This window comes from Clytia hemisphaerica, unplaced genomic scaffold (genome assembly GCF_902728285.1).
Source record: "Clytia hemisphaerica strain Z4C2 unplaced genomic scaffold, Clytia hemisphaerica genome assembly, whole genome shotgun sequence".
NCBI lineage: Eukaryota > Metazoa > Cnidaria > Hydrozoa > Leptothecata > Clytiidae > Clytia > Clytia hemisphaerica.
Genome location: NW_027103900.1, coordinates 1,420,409 through 1,438,345, shown reverse-complemented (window position 1 = coordinate 1,438,345; position 17,937 = coordinate 1,420,409). Strand labels below are relative to the sequence as shown.

At 35.9% G+C, this 17,937-nt stretch overlaps 1 protein-coding gene across 1 annotated transcript; it reads left to right on the top strand.

Annotated features, from left to right (window-relative positions):
* The first annotated feature begins 4,961 nt into the window (after positions 1-4,961).
* On the top strand, positions 4,962-17,729 carry LOC136808855 (integrin beta-1-like). The gene is made up of 20 exons (XM_067065415.1): positions 4,962-5,070; positions 6,691-6,770; positions 7,185-7,286; positions 7,877-7,949; positions 8,169-8,300; positions 8,605-8,698; positions 9,029-9,128; positions 9,447-9,623; positions 10,065-10,160; positions 10,662-10,757; positions 11,278-11,373; positions 11,789-11,988; positions 12,479-12,773; positions 13,473-13,554; positions 13,814-13,935; positions 14,579-14,665; positions 15,269-15,488; positions 15,766-15,887; positions 16,655-16,711; positions 16,978-17,729. Exons 1-20 carry the CDS (start codon positions 5,001-5,003, stop codon positions 17,053-17,055), a joined length of 2,379 nt encoding a protein of 792 aa, XP_066921516.1. The 5' UTR covers positions 4,962-5,000; the 3' UTR covers positions 17,056-17,729.
* The last annotated feature ends 208 nt before the right edge of the window (positions 17,730-17,937 follow it).

Genomic DNA, 17,937 nt, shown 5'->3' with positions numbered 1-17,937 from the left:
TTGAGGGTGAAACGAGGAGTTTTCAATCAAACTGTCAAGTAAAACATGAATACAATTGACTTTTTGATTCGATCTGCAAGGGATAGTGAACCTTCTTATCGGATAAGAAAAAGATTCGAAATACAGGAGTATTTAACACCAGTTTCCAGCTGAAGATGCCGATGATTTAGTTCGAATTTAAGAAAGATTTGAATTAACAGAAGTTCGAGTTAGAGACAGTTGTCTGTTTTTTACTCGGTATCGTGTTGTATTGACCTAGAGCGGAAAATAACGGAACTATTTTCACACCTTTCAAAAAAATTTACGCAAATTTAACAAGTCGCTAATCGGTTAAACACCGTTAAATATTTGACTTCCAGTGGATTTGAACTATTACAATAATCTAATGGTAACATAGGAGACATGCATTTATCATTCCGTGGTCGTCACTAAAAGACGAAGATGGATGGATTCAAAATTTTGATTGATTGAGTGTCTACAAAGTTTTGTGTAAGAGCAGAGATTTGGGAAAAGAGGATAAGAATTGCGCTATTCAGCTATAGAAATATAGGCTAGGGAACCTTTTGTTCTATTGAAATATCTGCGCCCGATCGATTGTTTTAGTTCTGAACCAATCGGAGCGCTTGATTATACTATGCGCACAAGACTAGAAGTCCAAACAAAAAATGGCAGCCGTGGTTGATATCGAAAGTGAAATAAAAATATTTTTAATATCGGGTATTTTGGTATTTTTTTATAAGCATTTTTCATTTTGGACAGGGCGGATACAGTGTTAGTCGAGCCAAAAACTTTCAGTTTTAGCCAAAATACTTTCCTCAAGGAATGCTCGAACCAATGTCACAGATTATATTGTAGAAATAGAAATAATTACTAGTGAAAAAGAATTTAAAATTCATTGCATTCAAATACAAAACGAAGCTGGTAAAACTAATATAGTTTTTCGTTACTTCTCGGGCTAAAGTGTTTTGACAATCATATAAAAAGAGCTAGCTAGGTTGAATATTAAAACAATGAAGGAGAAGGGAAAGAAAAAACAGGACTAAAACAATAGCAATTCATGATATCAATGACAAGAAATCAAAAATATCATGAATTTTTTTGTAAGAACTTTTTGAAGTTTACACAACAAAGCGAAAAATAATAGCAATATAATACAAAACAGTAGCATACATTAAAAACAAAAATTATATAAAAATCTTTATTTGGTCGCGTTTGTTGTAATAACAAAAAATAATAATAAACTGGTTAAATTTCTGGATTAATTTTTTGATTCTTGTTATGTCAATTTTATTTGTCTTATTGCTTCCAAAAAGTTACTTAAATAATTGCAAGAAAATTAATTACAATAAAAAAACTTTGACTTGATCCTTCCTCACTAAAAGCACCTTGGAAAATAAACATATATTGTGAAACAGTATATGAAAAATCGGTCACTCTTGGATTTAGGGGGGGGCTCACTAATTCCAATAGAGGTGTGGTTTAAGATAAAAAGCAATTTACCCTTTCAAATAAAATTTTAGAGAAACAAAGTATGAATATAACCAGACTGTTCATCAATGCTCAAGAAAAGAGTATTTCATAAGATGAATAATTATATAATGTGATGTATGAAAATAGTCCAGTGTCCACTTCCAATTCCAAACTGGAATTTCTATTTGAAGCATTTTTTATATCTATATGGTTGGTTCATATCAATTATCTTGTAATTGTAGTCTAGCCCCATTCTGGTGTCTTGTTTGGGACTATTTGCGTAATCAAGCAGGAAATCCTGGTGAAACAGGGATAAAAAGACCTTAATCCAACTGCAAACAAACCATGACATCAGATTCCATTGTTGTTTCCTTTGAGTTTAAACATGCTTTTCACCTGTCCATCTTATTAGCAGAATTTATTGGTGTTTGCAAAGATATTGAACCTTGTACGTGAGAAATTCAGACAAATTTTAAACCAATTCTCAATGTATACCAACCACGTGAAGGTACAAAATAATTCATGGATCTAGGTTACTGGGGCAGTATGATGGTAACTAACCTGAAAGTATATAATAATGAAAATGGGAATTAGGATTTTTGCAGCAAGCTCTCATGAACAAATACAGAACACAAACAACAAATCTTAATTCCACCGACCACAGACAAAAACCGGTGAAATAAATCTTATATAACTGGAAATTAATCTATTAACCGGTCAGAGCCAATCTATTAACCGGTCAGAGCCAATCTATTAACCTGTCAGAGCCAATCTAAACCGGTCAGAGCCAATCTACTAACCGGTCAAAGCCAATCTATTAACCGGTCAGAGCTAATCTATTAACCGGTCAGAGCCAATCTATTAACCTGTCAGAGCCAATCTACTAACCGGTCAAAGCCAATCTACTAACCGGTCAAAGCCAATCTATTAACCGGTCAGAGCTAATCTATTAACCGGTCAGAGCCAATCTAAACCGGTCAGAGCCAATCTAATCTACTAACCGGTCAGAGCCAATCTACTAACCGGTCAGAGCAAATCTACTAACCGATCAGAGCCAAACCGGTCAGAGTCATAGTTTCATAAATTTACATAAGTATTAATATTAGAACTTTGGTTGCAATTTTCTGTTACATACAAAAACTTGAAATTTCAACCCCAAAAAAATGTTTTTCCTCAGTAGGAGCTAAAAAGTCATCAAGGATAATTTAGCGTACTTACCAAATCTAAAATCCATTGTCCATTGCCATCAAGCAAGTTTTGCTAGGATAACATTATTTTTTCATCTAAACTGTAGGAAAAAAAAACAACATTTTTAGTAGATTTTGCCCATCTGCCCATCTTCAATCAAAATGCTAAGAAAGTTTGAAGATTTGCCATGTAAAACTAAGCTATAAGTTGTCATTTAATCAACCTTACTGCTACCCATAAAAATTATGTTTGCAACACAAAAAAAATTAATTTTATTCAACTTAACAAACAAAAAATACACTTTTTAATATAATTTTTCAGCTATCTTTGAAGGATGTGCCAAAAAGATCTAGAAGGTGCCAATAAAAACCAAAGCTAGGCTAGTCACCTACAACCTTTTTCCAACCCAAACCACTTTATTTTGACTCTGAAAGACTTTCCAGTAAGGCAAACTAGCTAAAAATAAAAAGGTCCCATTTCACATCCAATTTTAGCATGCCTGCTTCCGCCATCTTTTTCTCAAAAAATAAAGCATGCAACAGCAGATTTTTTTGTCAGTGAAAACCCCAAAAGATCGTTATTAGCTTTTCATTTGTTTATATCAGTAGGAAACCCCTCCAAAGGAGTAAATTCAGACAGTTTTTCTTGAACTGTTATAATACTGCACATAACGCCATTTTTTTCGCAGTACCTTCTTGGCCAAGTTGTTCCCTAGCCTAGCGACATCAGACGACGCCGAATTCAATGGTCAACAATGAGAAAACAGCGAGCGGCAGCGGCGATTCTTATCCTCTTTTCCCAAATCTCTGGTAAGAGTTATCAGAAAAAAAACCATTCTGTTGAGAAAGAAAATTTTTTCATAGATAGACAAGAGTAATTGGGGAATAATTGTATCTAGAAATGATTGTTTGAGATCGTAAAGTCGTTTACGTAATTCAGGTTGCCAGGCATTTTTATGTGGTTGTAAAGGAATTCAGAAAAAATTATTGTGGTGTCAAGTTGCTATTTTTCTTGATACGGTCATAACGAGGCACTATTGTCCAAAGACCTTTTCTAAAAGCAGGCAGTTATTAGTAACTCAGGAACGAACGTCAGTTTGGGTAAGATTCCTCTGATTTTTCCGAAATATTTTTGCGGTGTTTCCAGGACAGCCGGCTGAAGATGAGGTATGGAAAATAACTTTTCGAGATTTCGCTAGCGAGTAGCAGTGGATTCTTTATTCGGGAATTGAAATGTGACGGAAACGACGATGTAAGGTAATAAGATCTTGCTTGACCATGAAATTAATGTAAATTGTGATTAATGAATTGATTTTATTCACCCAGATGTATTTTGATTCAATCAAATCAATCCTTGTAAATAAATTTTATAGAATCTAAATGGTGGAAATCAATTAATTGTGCCTCATTTCCGATGTTAATTGAATAAGGGCTTGACTGTTGCGGTTAGGATCTCACGCAAAAACTGTATAAAAGAGAAAGTTCAATAGTTAGGATCTAGGGAGAAAATTATGTTGTTTTTCTTATTAAAAACCAAAGCTATTTTAAAGATGTTGTTGTTTTAGCCAAAATAATTTTTGACAGAAAAAAATACTAGACATATGACATATTTCCACTTAGCTGCTCAAAGAGTTGGGTGGAAAGCGATGTTTGTTGATAGTTGAAAGGTATGCTGGATGTTTTGAAATTATGTCTGAAATTGTATATTTGAAGGCTCTTTGGTTTGTAGAGTGGAATATAGAATCTTATAGCTTTTGTTGTTTATGGTGATGATTTGAGCTTGACCATGTATTCTCTATTGCGTTGCACAAGTATTCTGTTGCGATGTTTTGCTTTGATGAAAGATAGCTTTTAATAGTTTACTTGGCTTTGGTTTCACTGAGCACTCTGCAACATCGATCACAAACAAAACTATTCTGAAATTATATGAAGATGCTGAAATGCAAAAGAAGACAATTTGTGCTATGTAAATGGGCTTTTCCAGAAATAGTCCGTGCCCTGTTGAGGATATGGGATATCCAGGGGTTAACGATTTTTTGTTCAAAAGTGGATATCCAGGGGGTTAAATATCTACAAGGGAGCGGATATCCAGGGAGTAAAGTGTCTTTTCAAGTAAAAAATACGATATCCAGGGGGTTGAGCAAATTTTAAAAGTGGAAAAATCAATAGTGGGAGTAAAATTTTTTTCTGGAAAAGCCCAATGATATGGAAATCAACGTTTGGTCACTATGCTGGACGATTTGAGAACTCTTATCTCTCCTTAGATATCCCTCTTTTTTATAATCAACGCAAATATACCTTTTTAGAAAAGTAAATTTTAGTTAAAAAAAGTATCGCGCGAAGATGAAACTTTCTTTTGAATCAACAATATTACTGCTGTTTCTCGTGTTGGCTTATTTTCATCCAAGTTCAGGTAAGTGAGCTTTTGTTACAACATCTTGAAGACTATTGGCTTCAGAACAAGTTGAATTTGAATATATCATATATTATTATTAATACTTCTATATGAGAAGGACCTATATAGTAAAGCAAACCAAAAAAGGTTACAGGGTGTAGTCTATCGGACAACGATTCAATTTGCACCTAAGTTTATGGAAAAAATCTCTGAAAGAAACTCCAACTAAAGTTCCAGAATTTTCGGAAAATTTACGAGGTTTTCCTAAGTTCTTTCCAAAAAGACACCCTTCTAGGTACCAATGAGATCAGCTATTACGATTTTCGTGTACTTTTGTGAGCCAGGCTTTGACCTATGATAGTGAGAAAGTTACCATACATGATACATCTCCGCATCGTGCCTTGCTTCAAAGGACAGTGTTAAATGCATTTTTCACCTCTTATTTTTCACGCACGGTTTAGTTATTTTTCCGTGGTGAAATTCCTTTAAAGTCCTTTGAAGTTTAAAAATATGTTGTGTATTTAAAGATTTGCACCAAGCTTCCGGAATTCCTTTAATCCATTCTTTTGGTCTAAAGGTACTAATCCGCAAAATGACTAACGAGAAATGCAAATTATCAATACGTCAGTGAAGTCAAATATAGGCTTTTATTTGTCAACATTAAGCTTCCTATATTTGTTTCGTTTTCGTCATGCATTAGCATGCTTTAATGAAAATAGAAAACAAGCTCATAGTCTAACTATAATCTCGCAACAGAAAAATAAACGGACGTTAGAAATGCTACATTAAGGTTAAACAGACTTTAAACCTGGAAACGTAAAATTGTCAAATGTACCGAATCACGAAATGGAAATTTGCTGATTTGAGCAGAAGGAAACAAGGTAGAGAAAAAGAATTCCAAAAAGTCGAATTTCTAAGAATGTCTACTGTATGAAAGACAAAAAATGAAACGAAACCCATTTCAGCAATATCCGGTAATTTAATTCAATAGACATGACAGAAATGACATCACGTAAAAACTGTAATCTTTGTCTTTTCTCGTTAACACAAGTCTTGGCAAGTGTAACAAAATAAAGTTTTTATCTTACTATCAGCTGTTCATGCGGAATACACGAGTTGCTAAATCCTCTTAAACTTAAAACACCCTTGTTCATGTTGAATATAAATGTTGCTGTTTAATTTTTCCCTTCCCCCCCCCCAAAAAAAAAAACTAAACAATTAAAACACTCTTAGCATAATTTTTCCGGTCAGCAATTTGAGCAAGATAATCAATAACAAGTCGCGTAATGACATTCTACCTTTATATCATCAAAGGCCAGAACATTTCGTGTTTTAGAGCTGATAAAGTTTCCCTTTCTCATGAAAGTTACTCCAATTAGCAGAATTCTTAAACAAGTTGACGACGAAAAATATTTCGTACAACTGGATGGAGTTCTGGAAAAAAGATAGGGAAAGTCTGAGACAAACACGTCTAACAAAAGTTTACCTAAAGAATATCATATAATATCAATATAATAGCCGCATTCTTTTTCACCGTTCAACATACAATAAGAATAGTCACTAGGAAGAGCCATTACTATAATGAAGAAGCCTCGTGTGGTAACTTAGCAATAACACCAATCTCTTTTTCTATCCTAGCAAAGAATCCATGCACTGCGCACAGTGATTGTGGATCATGTTTCAGAGCTAACGGAGATTGCGCGTTCTGCAAAGACGAGGTAAGCAAAAATAGTTCCAATTGAATTTGACTTTTGTTTGAGTCTTCTAAGGTTTATATATAAATTACAGTAAGCGTTTAAGTCAATAACAAATATAAATGATAGATATCTTTTCCCGCGGGTAGATTTCCGTCTGAAAAACCATATCACGAAGTCTTGGAAGAAATATTGACCCGGTGGGAACCTTTCCACTTCAAAAGTTGACCAAAGAATCTTCCCAGGTGGGAAGAAATACACTATGGAAAAACTTTTAGCAATTGAAGGTTAAATGGAATAAAGTGTATTTCAAAACCGTTTCAGCTTTCAATTAAACATTTTCCGCTCCAGTCAGGAAAATATTTAGCCGGGGTTCTGAGAAAGGGGTATCAATTGACCCGGATTCGCTTTGAGGTAAACCTTTTATTTAATTTTTAGGATTTCTCATCGAGTGGTGTGAGATTGGACAGGTGTAATTATGCAAATGTTCTGAAAGAGTTGGGATGTAAGAGCTTGATGAATGTTCAAGGAGAACACAAAGTAAGTAGTCTGAATCGCAGACCTTTGCAAAACCGCAAGTAGTTTAGTACAAGGCTTTACTCATACAATTCTGACCCTTTGTCTATTTGAAATGAGGCTAACTCTGACCACGATATCACGTATTTTTTTGTCTTCGATCAAGATCTCGTTGGATAATCATGCATTCCTTTGAAAAAAGTCCAAATCATGCACCACGGCTCAAAAATAACGATCACGTTTTGACCTCTGATCACGCAACCACGAAGAAAAATTCCCAAATCACGTAATCACGCTAGAAAAAAGTCTTCGGGGGCCTCTGAAATCCTAATATAATTAATCTGTAAGATCGCCTAGTTCGTCATGGACGGCTGCAACACATCTACTTACCAAACCTGTTGCAAAATAATGTTTTATATGGAACTGGGTTCCAGTCTCTGGGTTCCAGACAAGTGAATGCAAACGTCACATGTCCCCAAGTTTCAGGATCAATATTTCATCGAGGCTCTAAGATTCAAAAGGTCATTCGATGACCTGGGTTGATAGAGATTGATTGCACATAATAAAATAATATTTTATCGAAATTGAATGTTTACTTTTCTTTATCCCTTCAGTTTGAGAAAGAAGAGAACTTCACTTTCTTTCGCCAAGTGAGCCCACAAAAGATCACACTCAACCTTCGACCAGGTAAATTGTCCATCTGTCCGCTCTCCATATGTGCTTTTGGGACGCTCTTAGATCAAGTTTTCGAACAAAGAAGATGTGACATTAACACCGAAATCGTTTTTTAAAAGGTTCTGATAATATTGTGGTGAAACAAAACGCCGCGTCATGTTTCCATTCCTTCCTAGCCATTGATAACCAAAATGTAAGAATGTAAGATCATTCTCAACCATCTCTTTCAAGCACAAACAAACAAGTTCAAGATCAAGGTGAAGCCTGCCAAAGGATTTCCAGTGGATTTATATTATCTTATGGACATGTCCAAATCTATGGAAAATGATCTGAATGAACTCAACAAACTTGGAATCAAAATCGGTAACATTTACTCATTGACATTTCGCTCCAAAAGGCGGGCATCATGCTTCATCACATTATCAAAGTTGGCTCAAAACATCAGATTGGGCTATCCCAGAAAAAATTTGTACCCCCTATGTTGAAACTTTTAGCTAATTCTTAGCAAAAAAAGGTATACTGCAACATGTCTCATATTTAAACATACGAAGAAATAATATCTGTTCGATTATAATCCAAGCTAAATATAACATCCTCAATAATATTTATCCAACGAAGCTGCTATATACTATTCAAACTTAAAAACCTATTCAAAATTCTCGTTTAGCCGATGAAATTGGTGAAATCACACCTAAATACCGATTGGCGTTCGGATCGTTTGTCGATAAAACGGTCGCTCCATTCATTCAACCAGCTCAGTTGTAAGTAGCAATGGTGTCTGTTTTTTTCTAAAACCGGCAAAACTCTCTATGACTGTATCTTAAACTACAAAAGGCTCATTTCGACTTTATATTTTCAAAGACTCGGGTAAAAGAAATTCTCTAAAATATATAAAGGGAAAGGCAATCTCATACCTTCTCATTCTTAAATTTACTGATGGACGCTATACAATCGTATATCTTTTACGCTAATCAGAATTATAGAAAAGCAAACTAAGGGACTAGGTTCGAGTTCGAGGGAGAGAACGAAAAGAAAGACTTTATAAAAAACTTCGTTAACTAAATTTTGATTTTGATTCCCCTTTTTTCCAGAAACAAGCCATGTATGCTTGAAGATAATGTGACACCATGCAAGCCCACGTTTGGATACAATCATATCTTTGACTTCAATGACAATAAAACGAGTTTCCAGGTAAAATGATTAGTAAGCTAACGCAGTTGCAAACGAACTGACTGAGCATTATCGAGAAAATGTGTACCTTTTACAAGAGGCAGACGAAGGAAATACGAAACGTAATATTGCAACCACTAACAGTGACGTCTCTTACTCTGGAGGTCTCGGGTGGAAAATGAAAAAGTTCAAAAAATTAAAAAGGGGGCATTTTATACACACCCAGGACCAGGAGACACAGTAAGCCAAGACCTAATGAAATAACATTGGTAAAAATTTTTTGTAGGGATAGAATAAGAATCTTTCATTTAGTAATGAAAACCTTCCTCCAATCCCTAGGAACGAATCAACCAACAAAACATTTCGGGAAATTTGGATACGCCCGAAGGTGGATTTGACGCCCTGATGCAAGTAGCTTCATGTAATTCAACACTAAATTGGGAGCCAGTGGATCGAGCTCACCGGATTGTAATCTTCGTTACAGATGCTACCCCTCATATCGCAGGCGATGGAAAGGTTTGTTTTTGATCTTATATAATCTTGCAAAGAGTTCTACAAAGAAGGCTCAGATTTTGATGGGAGTTTTTTTTCATTTTAAGGTTATAATTTTTACATAGGTGTTCCCGTTTCATATCAGACACATATTTCATATCAGGACAGTGTCTGCCTATTGTTATATTATGGTGATATAAGCAAAAAAATGTTTTTCTTTTCATCTTTCTGACCAATCTTGCTCCACATTTGTGTCGGCAATTCAATGCGAAAAAGCTTGTGAATTAAAATTGATGAGTAAGCAAACGATATCACTCTTAATTTAAAAACAAAACATTGCACCTGTGAAGATGAAAAAATTTCTGCTATGCGTTTTCAAATGAACCAAACCAATAAGTCTATTTACTCACATCATATACAATGGGAATGAGTGATCCCAACATTTTTTCATTTTCTCGTCGACAGTTGGGAGGAATCATCCAACCAAACGATGGATTGTGTCATCTTCAAATATCCACCAATGATCAATCGACAAAAGAATACACCCAATCTAATAAACAGGTAGCGAAAAAAATACCTGGTACCTAGACTACCATAGTGAACTTTGGTGCAATGGGTGGTGTACCTTGCAAGGAATCACAATCACTTTACCTTTTATTAAAAACACCAATATCTCGCATGACCATTCTATGGGTTTTAATAATTCGCAGATTGTAAAAGAGGCTCGTAATCTTTAAAATCAAACCCTGAGTTGAATACTTTGGATACTCACTTCAAAAATTCAAGGCTTAAAACTTACACCCTTACTACAATCATGGACATTAATGTTTGAGAAAAACACTGGAAAATTCTGGAAAAAACAATGAAATGGTCTCCCCTTCCCCCACTGGAAATGTTTAGTGCGAACGGATTTCCCATCGACTTTTCCGAAGCCCTTAAACATTGCAACTGGAGGGGATGGAGCTTGTATTCCACTCTTGTCTCACAATTTTGGTCCATGATTGTATAACGCTAAATAAATACTAAGTTGTTAAAAATCCGTTAATTTTTTTCTCATTTCAGGATTATCCATCCATCTCAAAATTAAAATCAAAATTGAAATCGAATGACATTATTCCGATTTTCGCCGTGACTGAAAATGTTCAAAGTGTCTATAAGGTATACAATTCCCACATGATTATCCCACCAGCCCTTCCCTGTCTCTGTGCCTCATCAGGTGTAGACGATACTATCGTCCGTTACAGTTATAGTAAAGGCGGGAAAATATGGCGTAATGGCGGTATACGGAAAAAAATCGGCGGGAGAATTTCGAAAACTGGCAACTCTACCGACTGTAAATTCTTTTCGGCAAAAATTTTCTTCGGCTTTGGGCTTTTTCTTAGATAGTGATTTGTCTTAGACTATAGCGTCCGTGGACACAAAACACAGAACACAAAAGGGTGGAAATTTTGATAAACTAGATATTCGCTAGGTGAAAAGATCTTTCTAAGGAAGAACTAGAGCTTCTCACCTCGCATCAGAGAGAGAGACGAATCGAGATTTTGTAACAACGGTGACAAAGTTAAAAAATTTAAACAGTTGTTATCCGGTATAGATAAAAATGAAACGTTAATTCCCCTTTAGTGCATTTCCGACCAACTTTGTATCTATCTGTATGGCATTGTTTTCTTCTTTTTAGAAAATCGTCGATGAATGGAAAGACATGAACGCAAGGATTGGAGTATTAAAAGGAGATTCGTCTAATATTGTCGAGCTCATCAGAAAGACATACTCTGTAAGTATCCAGTATAGAAACAGCTTTGACAAGATAAAAAGATAAACAACCAAGACAGGAGAGGACACAAGGTCGAATAACCTTTTTGGAAGGGCGGACGTATATTGAAGAAAAACTTTGGTCGCTTAGAAACGGCGCTTGAAATAGACCTATCTGAATTTCATGTTCTTTTCTACGATCCTGAAGAAGTTCTTTGGAAAGTTTAGTTCTGAGATATAACAGCCTGAAGTTTGGTTTTCATATAGGCCACCGGTCCGTAATTCTGGGAGGAGTTAATTAGTTTTTTTATTGCAACATTCCGTGAGAACAAGACCGTACTCTGATAAAAATAATTAGCTATTTGACAGCAATTTCGAGCTCAAAAACTTTTATATCTGGCTGTGTAGTGAGAAACACTTTCACTTTCACTTTGCAGGAAATCATCACCACCATCCGTTTGAGCGACAACTCGCCATCAGACATCAAAGTGTTTTATAAAGCGGACGAATCTTGTCCGAACGTCATCGAAGAAGGAGCAGGATGTAGTAACATAACAGCAGGTGATGAGTATGGCTTTGATGTCATGGTAACTGCTACAAACTGTCCAAAAGGCGTCGCTCAAGTTCCCACTCAATCGTAAGTGATAGCGCTTAACTACCGTTGATAACTACTAACTAGGATCTCTGCAACTTGAACCTCTATATCTTGAAACTTCTCTAGTCGGCACTATATAGACGGATTTAAACTTCTCATGCTCCAGGCGAAGGGATACGTCATCGCTTCAGCCCTTATAAACAAGACTCTATAGAATGAAGTTTTCGTATTTTGAACAACGATTTACGCTCCCTGAGCATGCTCAAGTTATAAAGACCCCATTAGAGTTATAAATTGAACAGTGGAACCGTGGATCAAGCAGACAAGATTTTAGTAAGCAATTTCATACAGGTAGTTTTCTTTTCGTACCTCATTATTAGGTTGTCAGAGATTAGGTTGGTTTTGGGTGAAGCTCAGTTGCTAAAATTGCGTCTGAAAATCTAGTAGCACCACATTTGGTAGAGTTTGCTTAGATTTCAAGAGCAAATCATGTAATTGAAAGTTAATGATTTCACTTTGTTTTTCTCTATAGCTTTGTTATTAATATTCCCGGTCTCGGCAAAATTGATGTTGACGTGAACTTACAGTGCGAGTGCCCGTGTGAAGCACCAGGTATGGGCGTACAAAACTCTACGTCGTGTAACGGTACGGGTACCTTTCAATGCGGAATTTGTTATTGCGGATCCGGATATCACGGTGAGAAATGCGAATGTGACAATGAAGCAGAAGCTGATGATACGTTGTGTATTCCAAATAATACCACAGATGTTGTATGCAGTGGTGCTGGATCTTGTGTTTGTGGAGAATGTGTCTGTAATAAACGTCTGGTAAGTCCTTAAAAACGTTTAAAATTAAGAAAGGTTTCGATTAGCAAATTACTAAAAAGAAGCTAAAAACATTTCAAGGCTTTGCGGACTCTAAATACCCGATTTTTAGGAAAATGGATAATAATACAAACGTAGTGGTGAAAATAAGAACATGTTAAGAACATATTTAGGCTCAAACTCAAAAAGTTTTTTTGGCTTCAATTTTTGGACTGCGGTAGTGTATATCGATAAAAAGTACAATTCTTTAGAAGATCACAGCAGCTGCGGTATAGTAAGTCTTTCCTTGTCCTCATAAACGGTGGAACGATTTCATTTCAAAGGCTTGATAAGTCAAACTACTACTCTTAGGTTCCAAATAAACGCCCCGCCCCCCGCTTGTTGATTTTTCGTAAGAATATTTTCAGCTATCAAAGAAAAGGCCTCTTATTTTGCTCTAAATAGCCTGATTTTAGCCTATTTTTACCTTATTTTTAGGTTTCAGAAGTACAATTTCCAACCCCCGTTTATTAAAATCTAGAAAATTTTCCAACCCCCCCCCGTTTATTCGACCCCCCCCCCCCCCGTTTATTTGGAACCTAAGACCTACATATTTCAAAATGTTTACTACTGTTTACTCATTTCTGTTCAATTTTTGAGTGATTATTATAGTTTCCATCATAGGTAATGGATACTCATTTCTGTTCAATTTTCATTCCTTAGAACGCTGGAGAATTCATCTCAGGGAGATATTGTGAATGCAATAATTATGGATGTGACCGACATGACGGTCAATTATGTGGAGGTAACTTATTTAATTATTTGAAGGCTTTTGAAAACCCAAAAAACAATTCAGTGATCAAAGCTCTTGAGCAAAGTCAATTTTAAGTTAATCTGAGAACGAGATGAGCAACTTTAGCAAACCTCAGTCGATTGCTGTTTATGAAGATTTACGAATTATCCACTATTATTCACTGAGAGACCTCAGTTAACCGGTATGGAAAACTCATCTTTAAGCTATCTATCAATTTCAAAAGGTCCTAAAATACTTTTCTATCGTTTAGGACCGGAAAGAGGAATCTGTGAATGTGGTTCTTGCAAATGTACAGATGCATACTTAGGTGATAATTGTGGTCAAGTCAACTGCACGATCGCTGAAAAGAATTGTCTAAACCCTGACAATGGAGTAAGTCATTCCACTTTTTTGAACTTCCACATTCACCATTGATGTTCTTTTTATGTTTTGTACCAGCCGACTATTTTTTGGCTGTTTCGCATTGTTCTGCTCAGCTGTGGTACATTCACATACCGCACAGACCCTCATATCTAGTTTTAGAATATGAGTCGATCAATAAAACAGCGGATTATATCTTTAACTCGAACAAGTTTTATGGGACCTTCGTTAACGATGCCTTGCAAACCTTACTCTAGAGCTTGAAACTTCCTTAAATTGAACAAATCTGTGTTCCCCGTGCCATGGGCCCCGGTGAGCCATTTTGAGTGAGGGGGCCAACATTTTTGAAACAAAATATCGCCCACCATGGTTGGGCGACGAAGAAAATTTTTTCACTTTTTACACCCTCAAAATACCTTAAAACGATATCTAATCGGGAATAATAATAGTTTTTATGGTTTGATTTGGTCTCAAACCAGCTTAAAGTAGTAACTCTTAAAAACGTATGACATGGTCTACCAAAAAGTGGGGGGCCTATGCCGTGCGCCATCAAGATATTGAGACTCCACTGTACAATTTATGGATACTTGCAAATATTGTAAAAAAATAAAAGGGCGTGTTTTTAATTGACTATAGTTTATGTTCCTTCTTACAGGAAGTATGCAGCGGGAACGGTGTATGTGATTGCGAAAAATGTAATTGCGAAGTCGGTTATATTGGGAAATATTGTCAAACTTGTGTGGTAAGTTCATAGTTAACCCTTTTGGAAAGAATCTCTTTTTCAAGCCCTAAAGATCTTGAGGTCTAAACGCCACAAAAGGCAACTATTTTTTCTATTGCGTTTTTACATGCCTCTAAATGAAGAAGAAATGCCCAAAGACCAAGTTTTCGTAAAATATTGCAGTTTCTCTTGCCCATTTTTCTGACTCCATTCATTGGATGTGAAAGTCATCTGTGAAATCCTTATTCCTTCTCCTTGCCTTGAGGCCTTGAGCGATGATTATAAACTTCAATAGACCTTTTCATAAATTATGTTACGAACATCACTTGCCTCGTTTTGAAATTATTGCCATGGTGATTAACTCCCAGCTGATTTTATTAAAACTACTTCCTATTTATAAAAAAATCATTTAATCACCTAGCCTAGGCTAATAATCATGGTAACCATGGTAGCTGTTTGAATACGAGGCAAGTAATGTTCGTGACGTAACTTATGAAAAAGTCAATGCTCAGGCCATGAGTGAGTATCACAAAGAACGAAATTATTCGAAGCACTGGAGTTTCTTTCAACCTCTGCTAACTTTAAGATCGTGGACAATAACCGAATATCCAAATATCTCTTTAGTCTTGTGAAACAAAATGTGGGGAATACAAAGATTGCATACAATGCGTGCTGGATAACAATGGACCATTAGCCTCCAACAATTGCACCTCATGTGCATACCTTGATATACGATTGGTCGAATATGAAGTTGAAGGAACGTGTCGTTTTCAAATCGATGAGAATTGCCATTATGAATATGATTACACTCAAGGATTGAATGAAACAGTCATCGTCAGGAAAGGTAAAATATTTGGATTTTCTTAGGTATTGTGGTAGCTTATATTGGTTTGGAAGGTTTTTTACCCACATAGACCAGAGTGTTTGATAAGTTGAATTTTAACCAATTTAGCTGTTTCTATTTTTAACTTTATTTCTACAGCAATTTACAGCTGCTTACATATATTTGCTTTTTAAAATTTTTGCTCGAAAAGGTTTTAGTTCATATTCAAGTCAAGCTTTATCAAATCTCATAGAAAAAACTTCGAGCAAAGTATAAATAAACTTTCTTTTTCTTTCAGCATGTGTGGTGGTGACGAATGAAAGCATTCCGATTCTTTACATCGTCATCGGTATCGTGGCTGGTTTGATCGTGCTCGCTTTCCTCCTTTTGATCATATGGAAGATTATCGTCACCGCTTACGTAAGTAAAAATCTCTTTAAACCGATTTAGGTTTAAGAATCCAATATTCCTATAACTATATGCCTTATGAGAGGCTGCACCAGCGGTTTTCGTGATTGTGTGATTGGCGTTTTTTCAAGTTCGCGATTTCGTGATTTAAGATTTTAAATTGCGTGATTGTGTGATCGGAGGAACCAATCTGATCAACGTGATCGTGATAGAGTTACTTGAAAAGTGACTGGGGGAGGGCTCTTATGACTAAGACCTTCACCTGCAATAATATGAGACGAAATGGTAATCTAATTTGCGCGGTAAGGCGAGCGCATACTTACTCTATAGCAGGGCCCGCGCCACGATTTTGAAAGTGAGGGGGCCAACAAAAATATAGTGACTAAGGAGGCGTAACCATGGTTTGCGCCGACGGGTCGGAAAATTTTCGATTTTAACCTGTCTTATTTGGCTAAAACAGCTTCCTTTTTGTTCTGATTTTCAGTTTGTTTGTTTGTTTGTTTGTTTGTTTGTTTAAAACAAAAGAGTATAATTAGACTTATTTAAGTGTTCATCTGTCCCCGTTTTGATTGGCACGCGCACGGAAAAGAAAAAAATAATTAGGTGAAGAGAAATTTTTTATTTTGCTTTGCAAAAAATTGGGGGGGGGGCATGGCCCCCCGGCCCCCCGGTGGCGCGGGCCCTGTATAGTTTTTATAGTGTGTAAAAACTATTTCTTTATTACTATGTGAATTGAAGTATAAAATTGCAATGAATTCATTCTATGATCCTTTATACAGGATAACTACGAATATCAAAAGTTCTTGAAGCAAAGCAAACCAGAATTCGAGAGCAAGGTAAGAAGAACTCGAAGTCAATTTTTAGAGTGTCAAAGGATTGGATAGTTCACCTCGGAAGTCAAATGTTGGCGGGAGTGTTGGTTTTGCGTACTTACCATTACATGAAATGTTTGGAATGTGTTGGAAATTTTTATTGATATAGGCCCTCTATTTCGTCAGTTCATAAAACTTATACCCCAAACCAAAGTCATCCCTATAAAGAAAACTTAAGTACAAACGTTTCATTTATGAAACTTATCTTTTAATCTTATTTTCTGTCGTAGAACGAAAATGCATTATACAAAGCTCCAAAGACAGTTTACGACAATCCAACGTATGCACACAACAATCCATACGAATGATGTGTTTGAAAGATGGTTCACTGAATGTACAATAAATCGATGGCTGGTCCATTGGATGTGTTTGGTCAATACATTAAAACATTTTTAAGGCCGGTCTCCAATTACGCGTGCTTCGACCGCACTTTTTCGAGCAAAGCTTCCATGCTATTGGTCAAAAGAAAAGTGAAGCAACTCCATTGGCGCGATCTGACGTAACAGTTGAAAAAAGTTGAAATGTGTTCAACTTTTTTTTTGAGCGCTTGCTACATTTTTATGACGTAATATTTTTTCCAAGCAAAAAGGATTGAAGCCAAAAGATGGCATCGCAGCGCGCACAAGTGGAGACCTGCCTTTAGAAAAGAGAAAAATGTGCGAAAGGTAAAACAACTAATACGAAATCACCTGGATGGAGAAACTCTTCGAGAAGAACGCTCTTGAGGGTGAATATTAACAGATTTTGAAAATTATGAAGGTTAATACTTTGGAAGTCAGCCCATTGTTCAAACTTAGATTTTAGGAGATAAATTCCAATTTTCAAAATTATTTTTAGTTTGTCGATAATCTTACTGTAATTTTTAAAAATCTTATGTTTATAATGATGTTATGTTTATTTTTTCAGATTTTCTACGTTGCATATACATTAGAGATAAATCTAACTTTTTAAGAAAACATTGTTGTCTCCATTAGCGAGTTTAAGCTCGGGTTTGTGTATCTACACTAGCGAGATTATGTATCTGGAATTCTCTACGGCTACGGCTGAAGTGGCGAGGGTAATGGCGAGTAAGGCAAGTAATGGCAGGTGAAAGTAAGTTCGATATTTGATGTACGACATTATATCGACTTTGCTTCTACGGTGTTTTGGTGTTTTTCCCGTACAGAGCAAAGTAGACAACGACATGTCAC